This window comes from Harpia harpyja, chromosome 19 (genome assembly GCF_026419915.1).
Source record: "Harpia harpyja isolate bHarHar1 chromosome 19, bHarHar1 primary haplotype, whole genome shotgun sequence".
Taxonomy (NCBI): domain Eukaryota; kingdom Metazoa; phylum Chordata; class Aves; order Accipitriformes; family Accipitridae; genus Harpia; species Harpia harpyja.
The window spans coordinates 13266073-13290188 of record NC_068958.1 but is presented as its reverse complement, the minus strand read 5'-3'; the positions used below and the strand labels follow the sequence as shown (position 1 = coordinate 13290188).

Below are 24116 nucleotides of genomic sequence, written 5' to 3'. Positions count from 1 at the left end.
CTGATGTGTAGTGCTAACTGCAGGGTCAGTGGAAGCGGCGTATTTATTTGTGTTATATTCCTAACAGTCCCAGGTTTATCACATTACTTATTGTACAGATGTGTAGCAAGGGCAGCTCCAGCCCTACAACACTCAATCCAAACCTTGTGGGTGAGAAAAGCAAAGGGACCACTCACCCAGCACACCACAGCAGATCAACAATGTGCTAAGAAATAAACCTGAGGTGTTCCACCTCCCTATTCACTAGGTCCCGTCCCTGCTCAATTCTTTTCAGGTACATGAGAAAGTGCATGTCTGAGCAGAGAGGCACACACTGGAAGTCCCATAGTCACTTCTCCTTTTCCAGGAGCTTTGCTTTGTTCTTTTCTTACTCCCAGATTGATGTGCCCCCAGCAGGAGCAGGAGCAAGGTCCCACAGCGTCCCGCTGTGTCTCACCCAACCAGCTGCTGATGCTGTTGTCCACAGGTAGCTTCTGAGAGAGGCCTAAACTGCTGCCACAGACAGCTCTGCAGAACCACAGACAACTTTGCAGAGACGTACAAGCTGGTGCTGACATCCTCAGCTTTAACCTGGCTAAAAGTGCTGAATCCCCTTTTTCTGCTCCCCTCTATCTTCTCCTCGTACTATACAGAAACCTTCAACATTTAAATTTCATCTGTGAAGGACATCAATGTTAGAGGGATTAAGAGAACACCAAGAACAGTTTACCTAAGCCCATCTAGTTGATATTCCCAGGCTGCCACCTCACTCCATAGAGGAAATATTCAGGTATGACAAGCCATCACCAGTAGTAGGTGATGTGGTTTGGACCTGGCTGCAGAGCGAAATTCTCCTGCATCCCCTAAGCTAGCGCAGTAAGCCATGGGCTGGCACTGCATCCCCTCCAGCACAAGCCCCAACCACTTCAAGGCAGGAAAATGCTCCCTGTGCTGATACAGGCACATGGGGGAGAGAGTCCTTGGGCTTGATGGTCCACCCCAGGTACCATGCCTGCAGCAGTCACAGAGAGAGCTTGCACTGACTCCAGCTGGGAAGAATTGAACCACTAACATCAGGATCCAGTTCCCTAGACACATACACATAGTAGCAGCCCAGAGCTCCCACCTCTCCTCAACAGAGGGTTCCCACTCCTCCATCAGCTCTCACACCTGACCAGTGGGGGAAGAGGCAGGGAACAGACTCAGGATGTCCTAAAGGAATATGCTCCCCAAACTGTCAGGATACCATCCAGTCCCTCTTGCTTTCCATCCTCTTGCCAAGGGTCCCCAGAATAAAAGCAGAATAGCCCCAGTCAATCTGTGACTGATCCTGGCCACTGGTCATCTCAGGGCTTTTTTCTCTGTGTCCTGGAAAGCTCATGGATCAGGTTTGCATTTTGTGTTTGAAAACCCTCTTCTGCTAGTTAGTGGATCTGGAAAGGGCCAGCCCTGAAGCCTAGAAATTACAATGTCCCTGGAGCTTCTCCAGACATTTCCCTTGCTGCAAATAATGACAAGGGAGGCTGGGGGAGTCACCAGAGGAGCAGGGTGGGTCAGGCTATGCGGTGTTGGGTGAGGACCTGGCTTCTGCCGTATCAGGGAGCCAGACACATGATGAGAGGCTGGAAGCATCTCTGATGGCTTGTTGATGCATAGCCATCTGAAAGCAAAAGTGGGGCCAAACTAGTCCTCTCTGGTCCCACCCAGGCCAGCCTCCTGGCCAGACCAAGGCTGCCTCCAGCAATACCCTCCTGCATTGTCTGGGACATGGGAAGACCCAGCAGTCCAAACCACCCATGGGATAACTGCCAGCCTCCAAGGCTGGCATAGAGGCTCTTTCCAGGGAGGAACACAGCACTTTGGCCACATGCAAGTGCCCAGAGATTTCACAGCTGTAAATCTGAAAGCTGACTGACTTCAAGAAACTGGACTTCGGAAGGAAAGGTCTTTTTCCTACCTAACACCAATGACTATCACGTGAGGAGCTCAGACAACTAAGCTTCAGCACTGCTCTATGATTTGCGTTTGGATGCAGCAGACCCGGTGGCCCTGGCATAGTGAACAGCTTCCTCTGATTTTCCAAGGTGTCCTTGTGAGAGGGTTGCATCTGAAGAGTAACTAATGCCATGTATGAGTCAGCATAAAACAACGTGCAGCTGGGGAAGGAAAATCATTTCACTGTGGTTTGGTCCTTTTGGCTTATGGGCTGCTGGGGTGGGAAAGATGAATCCAACACCCTTTGCACTATGCTTATGCTGCTGCTGTTACCTTATGCCCACCCAACCAAAGTGAAGGTGAAGAGATGACTTAAGACACCAGCTGACCCCGCCACAAACTGAGGGCACAGGTGAGCAATAGCTCAAAATACCACTCTCTTATAGGTAATACCCTTCTGTAAATTACTTCTAACTGAAGGTTTATTATGCCAGCTATGCTGATAGAGCATGAAGCTGTTTGTTTAGTTGTGTTTGGTGCCTATGCTTGGAAACATGGCATTTCTGCAGCATCATTCAGCAGACCCAGGATGATGAAACACAGCAGCCAGGGCTGATGTGGAAAAGAACCACTAGACTTTATTTCCAAATGGCATTTATAAAAACAAACATATGAACACACAATGGAGATGCAGGAACGCATGGCCCATGGGGTGCAGCATGGCCAGGTCTGTGCCATCGGCAGCTGCAGAGCAAGTGGCCAACAGAGGGAAGAGAGGCAGATGAGGCAGCTCCTGGTCAGGTTCAGCAAAGGCGAGCCTGCTGCACCACCCAGACCCTCTACCCACCATTGCGGTTGCGTCAGTTCACTGCCAGAACTCCGAGACATGAAATTCAACCACTGACCTGGACTTTGCATCAGACTGGCATGGGAAAGCCAGGCCCTGCACTCCCAGCACAGGGGCTCATACCTGGAGGGCATCTCGGCAGATTTCCCATACTTGCTTCTCCCTCCAGCTCTCACCAGTGAAGAGAAACTCTTGGTCCATGAGATGCACCAGACAAATTCCCAGACAACCTCTGTTCTCTGCAGACTCCCAACATTGGCTTTTCTCGTCCGCGTGGTGTCTGCAGACAGTCTCGGTCCCACCTGCCCCTGCAGCAGGCACCAAAGGTCCTTATAGCAAGGACCTGATATCCTTCAGTCACCTGAGATCCAGCATGTGGCCTCACCATGAGAGTGGATGGGGCACATGGGAAGCCCAGAAGAAATGCTGTTCTGCTCCATCACAGCTCAGACCGTGCTGGCTAATGCTATCCTCTGTGCAGAAAACATCCCACCCCCCACCCCCAGATCTGTTTAATCCTTGAGCAGGCTTCTTACCTCCAAGCAGATAAATAAAACCAAAAGATCTCCCTTCATACCACAGCATCACCAAAGTATACACAACTCCACATGCCTTTTCTACTGTGTCCCAGCCCCACAGTTGTTGCTCTGCAGGACCAGAGTCAGATGTACAGCTGGAAGAAGGATCAGCCCAGTCTGCAGTAGGGCACCACTAACACCAAGCCTTGCTGGTCCTGGGAAGGGGGTGGCCAGCAGGGGAGCAGCCCTGCAGGGAAGTGGTCATGGAACAAGACACCTTCACCCTGTAACAGGCCATTTGAGGGATCAATATGTTGAGGGATCTTCCTTTAGTCTACTCTTGTGCAGGTGGGGCAGAGGAAGAACAGACTCCAGCTTGGCAGACGAAGCAGCACGGGGAAGGCTGGGGAAAGGCTTTGTGAAAGCAATGCATCTAGCCAGAGACCGAGCTGAGGTGAACGGCTATCCTTCATCCATAGTGGCATTTGGAAAAGGCTTTGCATCCTTAATGCTTTGGGTGTTAGGACATACTGTTGGATTCCTTACTCTCAAGCCTATTTCTCTATGGAAGAAGAGCCCAGGGAAGACTGGGAAGCCCTGGGAGGTTGCAGTTAGCTCCTCAGATCCATCTCCTGGTAGCCAAATCTACACCCTGTGATTTTCGTCCAACACGTTACTGCGATGCTGGTGGTGGCTGGCTCTCATTGAAAACACACACACACATCAGTGCTGTTTGCACTGCTGTTGCAGTCTATTTCACTCCACTGGTCTAAAGTGCCCAAACTGGTGCAAGTCAAACTGGTGCAACTTTGCTTCCCCCCCACTGGCAGTATCCAAATGGGATGAAGGTATTTGCTAGGCAGTTTATTGTTGAGCAGGAGGTTTCTTGTGCAAATAAGTCAGTATCCCACAAAAGCACAAGAGCACCTCTGGGGAATGAGGAGCTGCAAATGCCCCCTGGAGATGTGGCTGAGCTGGTGACCCTGGTACCATTCAGTGCATTTCAAGCCAGCTCCCAGTTCCTTATGATCCCTGGTGAAAATGCACCATGCTCCTCCACTATGTCTCTGTCCCAGCACACCGCTGACACTCCCTTGTGCACGCACCACGACACAGAGATGTTGGGCTATATATGACACCAAATGTGGCTCCAAGAACTTGAGATGAGGCCCCCAGGTAGGTCTACCACTATGTGGGAGAACAGCCTTAAAGCTGTATGTTGAAGGCCCATTGGGCTAAACACTGTACAAATACTTTTTGGTGGACAGATGAATGATCCTTGCTCCACAAGCTTACAGTCTACAAGAACAGAGCCACAGCTCCACCACTATACAGACATTACACCTATTTACACTCACAAACATTTTGGTCCCAGCAGAACACGTCTTTCAGACCAGTGGCCCAGCAATCAGCTGATCAAGGGGCAGGGACTTGACTGCTCACCTCTTTCTCTTAATTTGCAATGCCAGACGATTTCTAGCCATTATTCTTTCCACCTCTGGTTTGGATCTGCAGCCCCAGCACCCTCCTCTGGCCCACAGAAGAAAACATGGTATCAAAACAAAGTCCTTTCCTGGCTGCCTGAGCCCTGGGGCTTGCAAGGGTGTCCCACATAGCTGAGGAAGTGATGGGTGCCGGGCCAGGCAGAGAAATAGGTGAGATGCTGGATGATGCTGGATGCAGCTCTCCCCCGTTTCGGCCTCACAACCTGTTGGCACTGTGCTCATACCACCATGTTTGCAGCAGGACGAGAAGTGGGGAGGCAGACCCCTCCATCTTTGAGTCGAGGCGGCAGGGAGAAATCCAGGCTCCCATGATGCTGGGACATGTGTCTGACAAAGCTTTTCTGAGAGGAGATATTAGTCAGTTAGTTCATATCTCGATAAGGCACACCCTCCCCATCACCTCAGCCAGCGCAGGTCAGCACCCTATGGGTGGCCCCGGCTGACTCTCCAAAACCTTGCTGGATGCCTCCATGTCTGGGTGCGCCCCTAGTGCGATGCCAGGAGACCCAGACAGAGACCTTGCAGAGCATACCTGCTCCTGCAAGGCTGCCGGACGGGTGCTTTAAGGCTTTGAAATATAAGGTGACTCTGAGGCTCACCAAGCACCCCAAAGCCCCTCTCCTTCACACTCCACAGACCCCAGCCCCCTGCGAGACAATTCCTCAAGGCCATGGGGATGGAGAAGGGGAATGCCCTGGGACCCGGGGGCACAGGGAAGCAGGAGAGGACAATGTTTCTGCTGGGGTTTTGGAAAGCATCCTCAAGGGAATTCAGGTCCCTCCAGGATCATTTGCTTTTAACAAGCAAACAGACAAAGGCTGCTCGGTGTCCTAATTACATCTGTTAAAAACTTTATCTAGGAAAAACATACCCTTGGTAAGTCCCTTCTCCATTTTTAACCATGTTTTCCATCCAAGAAATTAGAGACCGAGACTATGATTCAATAAACACCAGTGCATCACTTAGCTCTTCCCTTCCCCACCTTCCTCTTCACTCCTGACCCCCCAGATAGTTAATTTACAGTTTGGGTGATTCTGTGCCAAGCCTCACAGAAGGCCAGCAGCTCAGCCCAAAAGCTGATTGTCCCTCCTAGGCTCCAGGCTCTCCGTGACATCCTCCAACTCATCCAGGATTTCGGAGAAAGACGGCCTCTTAAATGCTTCCACCTAGAACGAGAAGGGAAAGCTGAAGAGGACACCCCAGACAGGAGGTGGGTGCTCTGCAGCAGCTCTGCTGGCTCCCCCAAGGCTGGGCAATGGCATCCATCCATCATTACCACTGGTCTGGGTCACACGCTGGTCAGTGGAGCCTTCTGGTATCACCACTTGGTGATCCAGGCCTGGGCAGCTGCAGAAAAGCAGCCGCAGGACAGGTCCCATGGTACGGTACAGCTCAAGCAAAGGCAGCAAGATGCTGAAAACCAGCCTGACATACCCCAACCTGGATAGGGCATGGGAACTGCTCATCCCAAAGGCCACCCAAATGGTGCAGGGGCAGGTATTTTGCAGGGAAAGGCTGCAGGTAGGTATCAGGAGGGAGATGTATCATTTCCTGAGCTTTTTCATGACAGTCAGGATCTAACTGTCTTGTCTCCCTGATGCAGCTCATCCTCAGTGAGCTGTGATCCCCCAGCGCTCCCAGTGCAATCGGGGTGTACCCAAACTGAGAGACGTGGCCCGGGACACCCCCATCCCGCGCGCCCACTGTGCCATCCTGGGGCTGCCCTTTGTGCCTGACCCCATCGAGCCAGCCTGGGGAGCTGCAATAGAAACTTCCCAAACCTGCACATCACACAAGGGCGAAGAACAGCCCCAAGGGCCATTACTGGCAGAAGCCCGTTATATCAACTTGCATTAGGAAGCTGCCCGTCAGAGATACAAGACGTCAACACTAAGCCAGTTGCTGACATGAATCACTCCTCTGATTCAGGGCAAGTTATTCACACATCCTTGGGACCCATGCAAGGATTTACTTCCATTTGCTGCCTTGAGCTCCTAGCAATTAGGTGCATTATGATCACCCAGCTTCTCCACTCTGCCTGATTACTGCCTTTGTTTTTCTCTTCCTTTCAGAGGTTAACCTGAATCCTTGCTTTCTCTCTGCTTTGCTTCCCGAGGCTTTGGGCAGCATGGGGAGACCCCCCGGCTTTCACAATTAGCTTTTATGCTAAAGCAAGAAAGGTTGGAGGACTATGCTCTGATATCTGTAATGCCAGGGCTGGTAACAGCAAGGCAGTGCCCTCCACAGAGAATCAGCCAGGTGCCTCTGCCTGCAGCCCGGCTTAAGGAGGGACTGGACATCATCACCAACCTGCTTCCCACTCTAGGGTCGACATGCAAGGGAACAGGCAGGACCTTGGGTTGTTTCGGGCTGTAATACACAAACTAAACACTTCTCCTAGGGGCAGAACTGCACAGTGAATGAAAGCATACTACTGAGCCCAGGAAGATCTCATCACTTCACAGCTCAAGTGGCAGAGCCCTGTGTGCTAGCATTAAGAGCAGCAGGTTCAAGCTCTCCAGGGTTCACAATTTTGGTCTCTGTCATACAAGTGTGATACAAATCCAACAAAATCAAAGAAAAAAAACCCTAGGAAGAATCTCACCCAACAACAGCTAGCAGCAAGGTCAATCACCCGCTTGGGGCATTCGCTGATCATCCCTTGGAAGGCAGCAACATCCAAGCCATAATCCTGTGAGGAAGGGGGAAGAGTATGTAGAAAAGACTTCAGTTATAAAGTCCTTTAAAAGCTCTTCATCCTTCTGAAGGTGTTAAAGCACAAAATGGTCATGGTTTAAAGCTTTCGGGGTCTCCATCACAGCTATTTTACTGATGGCAATGCAAAGGTACCGAGGCAACATCAGCTCTGGCAGGGCAGGGCTGCACAGATGGTAAATCATTAGCAGAGCTGGGAGACTGCAGCATTCTTCAGCTTGCTCTGTGCTATCCCTGAGGGGCAGTACGTGTCCTCCTGGAAAAGCTCAGACTAAGGCAACAAGAGCCACAAAAGTGGAAACCAGCAGAGGACCCAGCACCAGGTGCTGAGCAGTGGCTGCTGAGGACAGGAACTGAGAGTCAAAGGGGTCCAGCCAGCTGCTTCCATAACTACAGCTTTGTCCCTCCAGACTTCAGAGCCTCCAATATGTAATTCTCTTTCATCTTGTGAACACAGATGGAGCGTTACTTCCTGTTCAGTCTCACAGAGACATGGAACAATCTCTGGTCACTGCAGGTTCTTTGCATTGCTCCTTGGAAAGCAGCAATTTTCTGTTTTCCTGCTGGATTTTTCATCCCTGTTCAGGATAAACTTTCCCTTCCCACTTTGTGGAAGGGAAATGTTGCAAATGTTGAAACAAAAAAGCCCATGTTTTTAGGAAAGCCCACTGTCTCCACATGAACTGTGTATTAACTGCAATGTATTTGAAAATAAACATTTGTGATGAAAGTTGTGTTTAACCTGCCACTTCAATGGGGAAGCAGAAATGTCAAAGTGAAATGAAGTATTTGGAATTAAGCTCTTTAAACAGAAGAACTTCATCTCAAATTGTTGATCTAACAAAAGTTTTGAAACTATAGATGCACTGAACTCTTGTGCACTGAATATTTTGAGATCAGATTTTCTCATGGAAAAACCTCTAGAGAGAAATCTGAGTGTGAACACATACACATGTGTACAGGTCTGTCTGATCCAGAGAGAAGCCACAATCTGATACCACGGAGAAAACACCATTAGATTTGACTGCAGGAATCATTACCTGAGTCCTGGGAAGCACTTCAGGGTCAGCTGGGATCCTGCCCAGGATTTCACAGAGGACAATGCCAAAGGAAAACACATCCACCTGCAGAAGGGGTGGGAGAGCAGGAGGTGGGACAGAGCATGCACAGAAGCAAAGCATGAGAAAGGAGAGTACCAATGACAAGGTCCTTCCCTGAGTTATGCAAAAGCCCATCAAAAAAGCCCATTGTAGATGGAGGCACCAAACCCCTAAACTTCTTCTGGGCTTCTGAACCCACCCACAAACACCACAGCCCCACTTGGAGTCCAGCCTCATCTTCAGGAAGCCTGGCCCCGTGCTTTTGTTCAATGTGTCTGGTGCTTCTACCACAGCTCTGGCACCCTCCATAGACCCTGCAACAGGCTCATCGGGCTGTAACTCATGAAGCATCTTCCTCAGAGAGGCTTCACTGTGTTTGTCCATGGCAGCAATCCATTTCCCTAGAAGTTTAACTTAACAAGGCCACATAACGAACTTCCAAGCTGCTAAGCAGAGCATTACTGAGCAAAGGTCCGGGTAGCAGGGCAACGTTTCCCGGGGAAGGAGGGAAGGGCTTTTCTGCTGGTGGGACATGTCACCAGCAAGCAGAGGAGACATCTCCCATGGTTGTTCGGGAGCTCCAAGGATGAACAAGGAGCAGGGAAGCAGTGCCATACCTTCCGGTCATAGGGCTCTCCCCGCAGCATCTCAGGAGCCATCCAGAAAGCAGAGCCCACCAGAGACAGCTTCCTCTCCACATCCTTCACAGGCAGCTCCACCACCTCCCTGGCAAGCCCAAAGTCAGTCACCAGTGCCTCGCGACCCCGCGGCATCAATCGAATGAGGCAGTTCTGAAAGGAGCCCACGGGGCATGGCATGAGACTCCCAGTGAGGAAAGGCTTGAACACTTCACTGAGCAGCACCTCGTCGGCCCTCAGCCCCACCTCGCCATTACAGGCTCTCCCCTCACCAGAGACCTGCATCCTGGCAGCACACATGGAGTGAGCAGGGCAGATTAGGGGTGGACTGATCACATCTGAAGCCAGGAAAAGTCCTTTGAAGGACAAAGGCTGTTGTTTGTTCAACAAACATGATCCACAACGTTTTATCTGAAAGAGACCTTGAAATGTGCATGTTGACCTTATTCACCATGCAGCTGAAGGTGGGCAGGACTACAGCCAGAGCCCTTCTCACTGCCCATGGCTACACTCCCCTAACACAGCTTTCTAGAGGAATTCCTATAAAACTATCTTAAGGTTTCTCAAAACCTCAGCAGTTTCAGCCTGCTCGGTTCCCCAGGATTTCCTCCTCAGCATCTGCTCCCAGGGAACTAGCAGAAATGACAGGCATCTTCTCCAGATGGCTCACTAACAACTAGATTTCAAGTGAGCACATACACACTTCTCTCCTGTATCTTCAGCCATCATCACTGCAGGTTTCCTAGGTTTTCCTGGGGAAGGATGAATTTCTTTCAGGGTTGAGCCACCACAGAGAGACAGAAGGGACAGGCAGGGACCTCCAGCACTTTCCACAAGCAGACCTGGGAAGCTCCTGAGCTCATCAGTCAGCACCAAACAGCAAATTACATCTCACCTGACTTCAGAGAACACTAGCCAAGAAACCTGTGGTCAGAGTGAACCAGGCTCTTGCCTTGTCCTTGCCTGGTGTTTGCGATTTCATGGTTAGTAACTGAGCCAAGTAAACAGCCTGAGATTACAAAGGTGAGTTTCATTCCTGTGCTGATGTCTCTCAAGACTGTAATGCTTGACTGGCTTCCCCACTGCCAACCTTCATCAATATTTCAAGTTTCTCTTAAAAAGCTCACAGAGCACCAACAAAAATGGCTTGTAAGAGATACACCACTACTTATTCAGCATCAACTGCAAGGACTTGCGGGCTCCATTTCCATGAATCACCAAGTCAGCCTCTGGCGTTAGCTGACACAGATATGGTCCAGGCTCGTGGCCAACCCCTCAGCTCACATTCCCTGTGATATCATGGACACGCTGCAGATCCACCTGAGGTTTGGTTTGGAAAGTTTTGCCCAAGAGAGATCAACAAGGCACTGCCCCACCACGTTCCTACTGCCGTACCAGTGGCAGAGGAAGAGCCACATCAAAGCCCCATGGACAAACGTGAGAATGGCAAAGCCCCAGTGCTGTTCCTGCCCCCATCAAGCAGCATGAACCCACGCCGAGGAAAGGAGCCTCCCAGCCAGATGGCCAATACACCAGGAACATGATGTGCCTTTGTGTTACACCCAAAGCCTGTCTCCAGATGCCAGTCTTCACAGCTGGCATGCTGCCAGCATGTGAAACCTGTGGAGGTGACCATCCTAAAATTGGTGACCTGGACCCTCTGGATCAAGGAGGAACAACTTCCCTGCACTTGCGTAAGAACACACACATCTCCTGAGCTCTGCTGGTGCTCTGTGCACAGACAGGGACCATCTCACATGTCACTTGCTCCCAGAGTCCATGACCAGCTCCTGTTAGCAACAGCTTCCTCCTTGCTGTGAGCAGGAAAGAAAATCTCTAAATCTGGCAGAGCTTCTCCTGCAACTGTAGACAAAGAAAACTATGTGCAATCCTGCACACATTTCCATCTGTTTTCTTTTCTGACAGCAACAGCACTAGGAGCAATATATTTTTATCTCTCTCTGGGTCTCCTGCTTGGCAAGTGATGAATGCAATGTAATGACAGGTTTTATCAAGAAAGCTTGCCTGCAGAGGGATTAGCATGGAGCAGAGGACCAGCATGAGGCCTGAGGCCTCCTGGTTACAGCCCTAAGGGGTCCCTGTATGGCCCCCTAACACAGTTGCCTTCAGCAGTTCAGGGGCGATGTCCCCTTTCCAGCTGTGTACCTTGGAGTTGAGATCTCGGTGGTAGATGTTCTTGGAGTGCAGGTAGATCATTCCTCTGGTGATGTCAGAAGCTAAGTCCACTTTTTCCTTCCATGTCAAACCAATGTCTTTGCTGGCCAGGAGCTCCTCCAGGCAACCTCCATTCACATACTGTGAACAGAGACAAAAAGCAGGTGGCTGTGCAGCTGGGCACAGGCTCCCCTGGAGCTTCCCAGGTGCTGAACCCTCCCTCGCCAACCCAGGAGCCCCTCCTTCAGGATGGAGGTTGGGAATGCCACCACATGTAGGACATAGGGGCCCCTGTGTGTGGTACAGTGCAACTACCCATCCTGGCACAGCAAGTCACTGCCAGTCTCTGGGCTCTGCCCCACTGCAGGGACAGCTGTATAAGCCAGCCATGGTCTTCACTCACAGGCAGTGAACTAGAGGCAAAAAGCCTGGCAGCGGCTCAGTGACCGCCTTCTGCCACTGACAGCACAGGAACAAGGTAAGACCTCCCCAGTACCAGCCTAGACTTTTCCATTAGACCACACCACCACCCCAAAGCCACCCTGGAGATCCTGCCACTCTCTGTCTGCTTTACTTTCTACTCCTGACCTCCATCCCTGGCTCCTCTTTTCCCTGCCAGCTGGCCCATTCTGGCCCTTTGGTGGTACCAAGCCAACCTGAAACACTTTTTGGCTGTCCTGCCTGAATCTCATGGCCCTGCAGTGACTGTGCCCCACACTCCAGCTGTGACCAGCTGTGGGGCAGAAAGGACCAGAAGCCCCTCCAAGGCAACCTTGCTAGTCCAGACCCACTCACAGGCGCAGGAGTCAGAGGCATAGATATGCATTACAGGATATCTGCCATCCTCCCTGCCAAAGAACCTCAGGGTCCTTGCCTGCCCACAGCACACTTACAAGCAAGGAACCTTTACCTCCAGAATGGGGTACAGTTTGTCATCCTTCACGCATATCCCAAGGTACCTAAGCAGAAAAACACACACACAAAAAATAAAAAAGAAAAGAAGCCATTAAGGTTCAGCTCAATCCCTCATCACAGAACTGCCTTAGAGACACCAAGCCAACTCCAGCCCCTGCCAGTGCCCTCTGCTCACGGCTGTAGGATGTACCCACCTAACGATGTTGGGGTGGGACAGCTTCTGCAGCAGGCTGATCTCACGCACAATCACCTCTTGGTCCACGTCGTTCTTGTAGATCTTCACCACCATCACCTTACAAGCAGCAGCCTGAGTCACCTGGAGGCAAGGTTGGAGCAGGACATCTCTTAGCTTCCAGAGGTCTGCCAGCCCCTCTGGACAACAGCATCCCTTCCCAACCGAGGGCTTGAATCTCATTTCCCTGCTGCCCAGAGCTTTGCACAGTCATTTGCACAAGTGCAAGGTGCTGTCCCTTCCACATAAGCTCCACTCCAGTGATGCCTGCCTGGGTGGCTGGGGACAGCTAGGTCCCTCCTGTCCCAACACATCACAACACTATTTCTCTGCCAAAATTTGTGTGTTCCTTGGGCTGGAGCAGTTTCTCAGCCCACACTGGCTTACCACAGAACTGGCCTTCTTCCCTCCAATGCCTTGCATTCAATGTCCCTTCCCAGCCGCAGCCTGCCCCACATCTCCATCCCTCTTTCCTACCTGGGTCTGATCACTGTGCAAGGCTGCTGGCCACACTCCTCATCCCCAATTCTTTCTGTACGCCTGGCCACAGCCAGCCACCCTCCACCCAGGCTCTGCCAGATGGACACAACAAAGTGCAGAGCCAGCTCATCTCTCCCCCACATCCCAGGACGGAGGTCCCGTGTCTGCTTCCCAGCCACATGCTAAACTGAACCTCTACTATGGATTACCACCAGACATTTCATTCCTAGGGCTTCCCCCAGGCAGGGACACTGGAAGCTAAAGAACAGAAAAGAAAATGCTTTTCCCCCACCTTACAACACTGAACAGACTGAGCAGGCATTTTTAGGAGGAAATTTGCTGTCCCCTGTGGAAGCACCAGGGTTGGGCAGTACTGAATGCAGGGTTTTCACGCAGGCTACAGGAGATGCAGGGGTCCCCTGGCTCTCAGCCCTGACAGCACCATCCAGGGCCCCTGCACTGCAGCTCATGTTATCTGGGTTGACAATCCAAGTAGCAGTTACCAGACCACATCACAGAGCATTGTGGTACTTTAACATTTCCACCCTCAATTAACATCTGTTTTAAAGACAACCATGTTATCAGGTGTGATCCACACTGATGTCCTGACAGCTCCCCCAGGGCTAGCAGAGACTCCAGCCGTGTGTTTAATTTTCCTTCATTTTGAGGTTTATGGGGGTTGGTTTGTTTGTTTTAAGGGAAAAATAGTTTAGACAAAGCATAAGCTGGCTTAAGAGCAGCACTCAGAGTCCCTAAGTGTCACCCATTGCTCTCTGTCATTGTCTCTGTACAGATAAGGTTACTAGCCCGGGCGAAGACAACAGAGCTGCATGTAAGACCTAGCTGGGCTGGAAGGAGAGAAAGTTCATTATAATCAGGGTCACAAAACAAACTGTCTTGGGAGCAACATGAACTGCTGCTTCCTTTCTGAAGGAATTCAACCTGATAGTTGATGTTATTTTTGGAATAACTCTTGCCTCTCTACTCAAGCAGGTCACGAGGAAGGCAGGGCTCCAACACCCTCACCTGATGGGACTTCACAACCACAGACTGTGGACTGTGGGTCACTAATCAGATGTAACTGATTATTAACTATAATAGCACAGATGTAAATATAAGAGATGCTATCAATCATCTTTGCCCAAAGACTGAGTGCCCTTATGCCCAGGACAGAGTACAGGGAGCAGTCGAAATCTGGAAGATCTGAAAAACTTTCAGAAGAGCTAATACTGAGTTTCAGTGAGATCTTTTAGCTCTGCACAAACTCTGATGGAGACACTGAGCTACACTGAGCTTCCAGGTGAGATTGTATGTCCCAGCTGGACACCTGCAGAGTTCACAAACACTGCCTGCGCTGGTGGAGTTCGTGAGCGCTGGAGGGGTTCCTGTCCACAGGGCAATGCAAAGTCCAGCCTGGTCTGGAGAAGAAATGACTGAAAAGCAAGGGTAGACCCACACCCAAAAAAAAGTAGTGGGAGAGACGGGCAAAAGTAATGGGCTCAGAAGGCCTCTTCCAAGACCACAGCCCCTAAGAATTTGCTCTGGCCAACCTGGAGCAGCCCTTGGTCTGCTCTGAATCATGCAAAGTGTCCAGTTTTGTCCTGGATCAGTGTGAATCAGGGAAGTGCAGAGGGGCCTCCAAGGTATTCTCATTTCATGCCAATGAGTGATGAAGCGTAAAGATCTGGTGTCAGCCTTGAACGGAAAAATAAAGGTGAAAATCTGATACTGGAAAGTTGTAGAAAGACAGGGAGCGGGACTGTGCTTCCTAACGTGTATGAAGCTTTTTGAGGGCCAACAGAGAAAGAGGTTGCTCAGAGGTTCCCTTTGGGCAATGCCTTAAACCAGCCTCAGAAAAAAGAAGTCACGCTGCATTTCTCTCCCGCTTTTGAGCACCTCAGACCTCTATGTATGAGAGCTGCCAATGAAAGAAGCTTTATGCTTTCCCCAGGAGAAATTCATACTTGAATAGCTCCTTATTGCACATCAGAAAACTAAGGCAGAGAAAGAGGGAAAGTACCTTGTGCCCAGGTCATGCAATACATAACCCACAGAGCAGAAGACTGTGCCCAGACCTCTTGAGTCTGAGTCACCAAGTAGAACCAAGTGAATCCTCCTTCCTCAGCCAACCCACATATAACAACTCCTGAGAACGGGCTTAACCAAAGGACAAAGGATGGCAAAAGCAACAAGCAGCCAGCACAGGCAGTGCCAGCACTTTGGGGAGTCTATATCCTTGCTGCAGGAGCACTTTGGAAGACAGCATCTGTTGGCAAAGAGCTTCAAAGGTCCATTGCCACTGATGCTTCACAGCAGGAGTGCTGCTGTTCAGGGTTACAAGTCCACAGGGGACTGGCTGACCCAAGAGGACCACGAGTCATCAGAGCACTCTGTTACAGTTGTGCTTGAGTCCCCAGACAAATGTCAAGCCCCCACAAAGGGCTGTCCTTGCCCCCGAGTCCTCCACTGTCTTCTGACTATTTGACCCATAGCATTTCATTCAAACTTTATTTTTTTTACATTTCTTTTTCTGCTGCTACTTCAAGAAGTTATTTCATTTTCATTCAAGATCCATGTCTCCAGCCTGCCTACTGCTGGAATTTCATTCACTGCCAGGGCAGGAGGAAAATGTCACGCACGGAGGAAACAGCAACTGTTACTATGAAAATCTGCTAGATAAAGGAAAGAGAAAGCAATGGCAACGGCACACTGCGTAGGTGGGGAAAGCAATTACTAGAGGGAGGCTGTGGTGGGGAGAGGTATTTGTCATGTATTGCTCCAGTCTGCAGAGAGCTGCCATAGACCTTTGGCTGGAGATTCCTTTTGAACAGCTTTAGTGCATTGTCCCTGGACCTGAAGTTCACCCAAAGGCTTTATCACAGCACCAAGGCCAGATGCAGCAGAGGAGGAGACAGAGCCTTGAGAAAGCAACATGGATTTATCCATCTGACTTGCATATTTTCTGCAGTTCCATGGCCAGATCCTGCCAGTCTGGCTCCATTAGTTTCAACTGGCCACATGTGCTTACGCCAGCCAGGGATCTCACCCAGAATATGTCGGAGTACTCCTCTGGCAGAACCATCTTATGCTGGCCCAGGAGAAATGTGCAGTCATGATGTTTACCGTGGGGCCAGTCAAGCTAAGGAGCTGAAGGCAATGGTAGAGTCAGGCCCAACTTTTTCCACTGGATCTGTCTCATGTCCCAACAACCAAGACCAGTGTCAGCAACCACATATGGGAGGGCTGCTGGGAGGAGAGATAAGGTAGGCAAACCTGGCCACACTGCAAAGCAAGTCCCATCCACTCCCCCCAAATAAGCAGTGGCCCTCCCGGGCTGAGGAGCAGCATTGGAGGGGGAGCAAAGCTAGCAGCACCCCGGATCCTGTGCTTGCTCAGAGAGGGTTAAACAAACTCCCACACCAGTGGAGCCTGGTGTAGGGAGTGTCTCACAACAGCCCCAGTGAGAAAACCAGTTTTGCTTTGGTGACATACCATCCACATCCTGCACTGGCTTGCAGGGAGCCACGAGTCTCCTGAAATGAAGGCAGCAGAGGCAGAAGTGGACAGACCAGCAGCCTGTCCCAGCCTGACCCTGCCCCAGATCCCCTGCTCTCCCCCAGCATCACTGTAACACAGGGCAACAGCCAGAGAGGAGTGACAGCACTGGCATCTCCATGGGGTGTGGGTGGCATGTATTCTAGGAGACACATGCAGCTTAATTTTACATTATTTTTCTCTATATATTTTGCTACAGTTCTGACAACAAAACCTGCACAGAGCATAAATATCCCCTAATCTCATCCAATACCCAGTTTAGCTCCCTGACAAGCATGTTGTATGGCTAGATGACAGCATCAATGAACATTCATTGATCAAGTCCTCCCATCTCCTTTTTCACTATGGAAGGGGAGATGTGCATCAAAGGTGATGTACTAGGTGCGCAGTGGGGGGGTGTCCTTTCCTCCCTCACCCCATCCAACCGGCCAGAGTGAGCTGGGAGGGATGAAGATGAGGAAATAAGCTCAGGAACAGGTTCCTCAGGTGAGGCACCATCTACACAACCTCAGCAGCCGTTCAGCTGCTCTCACACAGGTTGTGGGCTGCCTGCATGTCAGTTTACCTTGTAGACCTTGGAGAAGAAGCCGCTGCCTATCAGCTCAGCGTTGAAGTTTTCCCAGAACTCCAGCTTCCTGACAGCCGTGCGCAGCCTCTGCCAGCGGTCCATGTGGTAGTAGGTGTCAGACGACTCACCATAGTACTGCATGGGGTTGGAGGGCTCCGCTGCAATCAGCCCTGCCTCGCACATCATGGGGGCAGCAGCTATAACACAGTGTATTTCACAGTGAGCCAACAGCAGCATTTGGACATCAAACAAATACCTGCACTAGAGACCAGGATTGGATGAAGCCTCAGGAACAGGGGGAGAGGAGACGAGGCACTGAGATGATGCACCCTGCAGCACACGTTGCACTGGGAAGCACCCATGGGCACTGTCTCCTGGATAAGTCACCCTGGGCTTAGGTCTGCCTTATGCAGGTTGTATTTGGACTTCTTTAGACTAGGACTTAAAGATGTCCAATTAGCATATATTCATTTATAACTTCTAAAGGTTTACAATAGATAGGATGCATCACCTTCAACACATGATAGTGCAGCCCAGGAAAAGTCCAGGGCACTCGGTCTTGCTCAGCCAGCTTATGCTGGGTTAAAAGCCACTGTGTCTAAACTGGGCTTTTAGCACAGGTCACGTGCCACATACTAATACCACATCCACTACCCCAGAGCTCTAGACAGGGCTTAGCTACTATTGCAGAGGGTCATGGCTTGAGTGTGCTAGCAGGAAACACTCAGTCTTAAAAGGATCCTCACTCAGCAGGTGCCTACAGTTCATTATAAGCCCTAAGGAATCACAGAATAAGGAAATGCCCCAGCAACCCTCCTCCTGTCTGTGTATCCCGAATTTGACTCCAAGCCCCAAGTGCCTCTGCTAAATTGTCTTCCTATTCCACTGCTCTGATTCTCACACTTCCCTCTCCAGTCCCCTCGCTCCATTCCCCTTTCTGTCTTTTATAGCACCAGACTCACACTCCTCTAAAGCTATATGCCATCCTTCCCCTTCTGCCGCATCACTTGCCTCTAGTTACATCCAAAAATGCAAAGGAGGCAAATCCCGTGGAAAATGGGCTTCTGACACCCTAAATGAGGCAAATAAGGCACCTACTTCTGGATAATTGCAAACAACCATTGGTATGCTACAAAGCTGTCTGAGCACCTTCCACTCGCAGCATGTGCTCAGATTCCTGGGCGCCTGGCAAGCTGCTTTGCCAGACTGTCACCAGATGAGACAACGGTCAACAAAGGGTAATTTCTTCAATGCTTCCAACTGAAGCAAAGCTAAGATCTGCCCTCCCTAAGTTTCTGTCCTAGGTCTTGCACCAAACAAGAAGCTGTATCAGCATCCCTTGATCCTGTGCATTATTTCATGGCTACTTTGCTTCTACAGGGCGAGGCAAAATCTGCACCGAGATGTGCATAAAGTATTTGCACCAGCCACCTCATCCACCCACAGTCCAGCAAAGATCCAAAGAGAGAGCTGCCAAACGGGGACAGAGAGATGTGGTGGCAGGGCTAAGCAGGGCAGGGGACTGAGAGAGCTGAGGGCTGGGACATGGGGCAGGCAGGCAGCCAGTACCGAGCAGGGCAGGGATCCCTGACATGAACAGCAGGCAAGCTCCAGGCTGAGACTCAGGGAGCTGCAACACTGGGGAACAACAAAACAAACTTCTGAAAGCAGCCAGACACCAAAGTTCCCACCACAGGACAGTCCCACGCGGACTGCAGGAATCCAGTCCCAGCAAAATCAACATGACACATGGGCTCCTACCCGACTGCATGGCAAACGCCTGCAGGACCAAAGCCCCAAACATGAACAGCAGAACCCGTGGCCATGATTGGTGGAGAGCACTCAGATCAGGCAGGACACGTGAAAGAGGTTACAGGGCCACAGCTTTACCCCTGCTCTCACCCAAGGACAGGCAACCAAGGAACATCCCATGATGGGATGCAGCTGCAGGGACTGGAGGTTTTTGCCTTGGGATGGTCACTGCTCCTGACAGCCAGCACCATCTGAAACGCAGCCACGCCTGGCCCCCTCCCATGCAGCCTGTACCCAGGCACCACACACTGGCACAAGGGAAGAGGCTTGTGCAGAAGCAGGGGACGGGACTTGCATCAATCACACTCAGCACTGCTAAAGCCACCCCACTCTGGCTGTATCACTGAAGGCAGTACCTTCCCGCAGGGACGATTCTGCAAGGATCTCTCTCTCTGGTGTGCAAAACTGCCCAGCTTTTGCAGGGCTTGGGGCACGGGTGCAGCAGGGCAAGGCACCGGCACAAACTCGTGGCAGGGTGCAGCAAAGGGCTTTTGTTGCCCAAGGCCATGCTCAGCATGCAGGGCCATGGAGCAGGAGGGCAGACACAGGAGGAGCTGCAGCTCCAGGCCAAGCAAGTGGTGCTTCACACTCAGTGAGACACAGAGGAGCTCCTCCACATCCTGCACAACTGGGCAGGACATAAGGGGACGATGACAGGGTCTGACAGATCCTGCTGACCCTGAGCTGCCAATGGAACATGGAAAAGGAATGGCAAAGGGTCACCCTGAGCATTGGACCCATCTTTGAGAATGCACTCTCAGGGTTTACTCACTCCTGTGCCCAATCCTGGGACACAGGTTTGCCCTCTCCTATTGTGTGGATGGCAAAACTAACACAGTGAGCTACGGCCTCACCCCGGCGTGCCAGTCACTCACTGGCAGAGCTGTGGTGAGCACCCCCGACGGCTGCTCTAGCCACCAGACACACACTTAACCCAGCAGGCTCCGAAAGCCTCTCCCTCCATTTAGGACCCTTCAGTAACAAAAGAAAGAGGAGCCTTTCCTCCCCGGAGCAGCACACCCGCAGGTGCCCTGATACCCAGCCACCTTGGACCCCCTTCTGCCTGCAGGGTGACCCGGGCACAGGCATGACAGGTCCCCTTGGGCAAGGCAGGCTGCCTGAGGCTGCCTCTTCCACAGGGAATGGTTTCTTTTCAGAGGCCTCTCTGTTTGGTGCTTTTCCCACATACCATCTCCTCCCGCCATGACCTAGTTCATCAATTGCCTCTTTGTCCAGTAAAGAATCCCTGCAGCATCCCCAGCACGCCGGGAACGGCCCCTCGCATTATGCTGGTGAGTGGGAGATGAGTCTTTATTTTCTTCTTATAAATGCGGCTGCTTGTCCCCAGATTAGTGCTGACACGTAGGCTGGGAGAGAAAACTGCCTTTCGAAATGCCAAGATTTATTTGAAGGCTTCCTAGGAGTCAGGGAGGGAGGGGGAGAGGGTGGGAGAAGGACAGGGAGCAGGAAGGGTGGTCTCGGGGGACAGTCCCAGGCAGCAGGGCAGGGGCATCGTCGAGTCACCAGCAAGGTTTAGAGCACCCAAAGCCATGCTTTTGCCTGAGCAGGCAAGGCACTGGGGCAGCTGCCCGTATTCCTGCTGGTCCCAGCTCAAAGGGAGACCAGGCTCGGGCACAGGAGGAGGCTCGTCCCCTTCAAGGCTGCCCTACCTGCAGGGAGAGGGGAGACAGAGCCACTGGCTTCCACCGCCCTCCGAGGAAACTCCCCAAGCTTTCAGCTGTGCCCACAGCGAGCAAGGAGCTCTCTCTGTACACAACAACCAACATGCACCTCCCAGTTCCCCAGGGCAGCAAGAAGCACCGAGGGAGCAGCTCACAGGCAGCCGGGAAAGGTTTGGATGCTGTGAGCTGTCATTGCAGGGAACCCACTCCTTGCCAGATTAAAAACATGAAATTAGCAGTCATTTCAAAAAGCAGACCTGGGGCACCGTCTTCCTCTGGGCTTTCCTCATCTGCAGACACCAGAGGCACCCGCGCACCACAGGAAAGGGTCCAACTCCCCAGCAGGGCTCGCTGGGGCTGCCCATGCTTGCTGCCGTGCCACAGGCTTGACAAGGTTCCAGCAGCTGCCAGGGCTGGCAGGGAGGCCATAACTAGCCCTGTGCGCGCACCCTGCAAAAGCAATTGCCCAGCCAAAAGCGTGGCTCCAGCCCCACCGCCACAGCTGGCTACAGCCCGGGGAAGGGCCCTGCAGGAACAGGCAGGTGTCGGGGGGTTTATTCCCTCTGTTCAGCTATGCAGCACCCACAGCTCCCAAGCAAGCCACCACCCACCCAGCAGATCAGCTCTCCCAGATGCGTGCACAGCTGGACATGGCCCCGAGCATCTGCCCAGGCCCAGGCTCTGCTGCAAGGATGCAAACACCAGGCTTCAAACCCCTCTTCTAGACAGCAAATTTTCCTGAAAAAAGGGAAGAACTCGTCTTCCCCTCACCTGCCAGAGAGCCAACCTGCCTCCCCTGCCATTGTTTCCAGGACTTTTCTTCCCATCATCAGGAAAGCAGAAAGTTTCTCCCCAGCCTCCTTTGCCAGTAAGTGGGAGGCTGGACTGGCCCCAGGGACCTCCCTGGACTAGGCAAACCAGTGTCTGATGGCTGGAGCCTTACCCTGGGGAGCAGCATGTAAAAGCTTACCTGGTGCTTACTAACATGCCATGCAAAAACCTTCTGTGAGTGGGATCACTCTGTAAACAAAATATCTTTGCCAGGACAGCAGGGTACCAGCACTGAGTGCCAGCACTGGGGTCCATAAACTGGGGAACCCAACCCTCCTGGTGGTGAAGGGGGTGTGTGCTATGTATGTGTGCGTGTGTGCACACATGTGCAGGATTTGGCCTTGGGGGCTGTCGTGGTTTAACTCCAGCCAGCAACTAAGCACCACGCAGCTGCTCACTCACTCCCCCTCCCCCACCCAGTGGGATGGGGGAGAAAATTGGGAAAACAAGTAAAACTCGTGGGTTGAGATAAGAAAGGTTTAATAGAACAGAAAAGAAGAAACTAATAATGATAATGATAACACTAACAACATGACAACAGCAATAATAAAAGGATTGGAATGTACAAATGATGCGCAGTGCAATTGCTCACCACCTGCCGATCGACACTCAGCTAGTCCCCAGTTCCTATACTAGATGGGACGTCCCATGGTATGGAATACCCCGTTGGCCAGTTTGGGTCAGCTGCCCTGGCTCTGTCCTGTGCCAACTTCTTGTGCCCCTCCAGCTTTCTCCCTGGCTGGGCATGAGAAGCTGAAAAATCCTTGACTTTAGACTAAACACTACTGAGCAACAACTGAAAACATCAGCGTTATCAACATTCTTCGCATACTGAACTCAAAACATAGCACCGTACCAGGAAGACAATTAACTCTATCCGAGCTGAAACCAGGACAGGGGGATCAGGTACAGAGGGATGTTTAGAAGTCTGTAGGTGCTTATCGACATTTTGTAAGTGGCTAGCACTGGGGTTTACCTGTTGTGTTGTTGATAATGATCCTGATGCTTCACTGACAGTTTGTTTACATCTCCAATAAGTCAGTAAATCACTTCAGTCCCCAAATGGTTTAAACCACAGAGTTGAGTGGTTTTCTCCTGCAGCACATGCGTGGAGTGTATGGGCAATGCTCCCTACAGCCCTCTCCATTCTGCCCTGCCTGCACGTGGCTCACACAGATGGAGGGATGAGTGCTCCTCAGCTCCCAGGTAAAAACGCAAAGCAAATCCAGATAACGATGGTGACATTACATGAGATCATCTGTCTAACCAGATGAACAAAACACCTCAATAGAGTTACTCAGCATTTAACGCTGTCAACAGAAATAAAAAGCCAGAATGGAAGAAAGTCTATCACAGACACCAGCAAACCTTCTTGTAGCATAAGGAAAACGTAGTAGGTCAAGCAAAACCAAAATAGATCTGCTGACCAGCACTATGTTGCTGATCCCTAAAAATATGTCATCAGTATCTTTGAGTTCTTGACCCACAAAAAAAAGGAAAAAGTATTTCCTGAATACTGCCAGCCTGGGGAGGAGGCTAAAGACAGACCACGGCTCCCACTGCCCAGTGAGAGGATGGTTTCCCACAGATAAAACAGTGACATTCACCAGCATGAGGATGTCAGGAACAACTGTGCAGCCAATAGCTCCCAGCATCAATGGGGACCAGCTGGCTTTCCCTGGATGCTATTGTTACATAAGTTAGCAATTAGCTTCTTGTAGACATCCTCACATACATGAGAACATCTAGTCTAAGCTTGGCTGTTTCCCTCAAGCTAACCCCAATATATTTGATCTCTCTAGTCAAAAAGACAATTTCTGTTGGAAAAAAATAAAACAAAACACAATCAGGAAAGCAAATTCCTCTCTCCACAGGAAGGCAAATTAAAGTAAATTATGCAGCAAGGATAAAGGGATACTTGCATTTCATTTGAGCATGAACACATTTTTCATAAAATGAAATAAATAAATACAGCCCAGAAAGTCAGACTTAAAAAGCTCAGGGTAAGTTACTGGCAGACTAAATCACTTTCACTTTGCAAATTTAAGTGCTTATTATGCTGCTGTCAACAAGGACATCTGTGAGCCACATACCTGGATGAAATCCTGCCCTCCTGGGATTGGCATCATGCTCACGGGGCCAGGATCACATCCTGGATTTCAATCTCTGCTTTGATTTAGCTGCTCTGATTTCAAACCTACCCCTTGCCAGGTAAGAAAGAAGCCTTAGGAAAGATCTGGGAAATCTGCTTCCCCAGGAGATTTAAACATAAAGGAAAGTAATGAGAGAACTGATAGCTAAAGTATCCTTTTGTTGAGGGGAAAATGCCAAGTAATAGGGACAAGGGCATTACAAGATCCAGTAAATGGGAACTCAGATGATCCAAGAGGACAGCAGGTTCTTGGCACAGGTAAGTATAGGTCTCTTATAACTGGCCACTGTGAAACATAAATCTCCTTTGAAACCTGAAATCTGAAAAGACTCCACACATGTTATGCTGAGGGAGGACCTAAGCATTGGAAAAGCTGATCAGGACACAGTCTTGATCCCATCTAACTTATAAACAAGATGAATGTTATTCAGAAAGCAACCTAACCAAAAAGCATAAAGTTTCCAGGTGAAGATCTAT

At 50.8% G+C, this 24116-nt stretch overlaps 1 protein-coding gene across 2 annotated transcripts in view; it reads right to left on the bottom strand.

Moving 5' to 3' along the window:
• Positions 1-5723: 5723 nt before the first annotated feature.
• LOC128154631 (dual specificity testis-specific protein kinase 2-like) overlaps positions 5724-24116 on the bottom strand; it is a 30176-nt gene continuing 11783 nt past the window's right edge. For both annotated transcript variants that reach the window (XM_052815523.1, XM_052815524.1), the window contains exons 2-9: positions 17160-17359; positions 12522-12643; positions 12323-12371; positions 11404-11553; positions 9217-9390; positions 8540-8623; positions 7390-7476; positions 5724-5950 (exon numbers count right to left, since the gene is read on the bottom strand). In XM_052815523.1, coding sequence (XP_052671483.1) covers positions 5849-5950; positions 7390-7476; positions 8540-8623; positions 9217-9390; positions 11404-11553; positions 12323-12371; positions 12522-12643; positions 17160-17348 — 957 coding nt within the window. In that variant the 5' untranslated portion in view covers positions 17349-17359 and the 3' untranslated portion in view covers positions 5724-5848. The remainder of the gene's footprint in view (positions 5951-7389; positions 7477-8539; positions 8624-9216; positions 9391-11403; positions 11554-12322; positions 12372-12521; positions 12644-17159; positions 17360-24116) is intronic.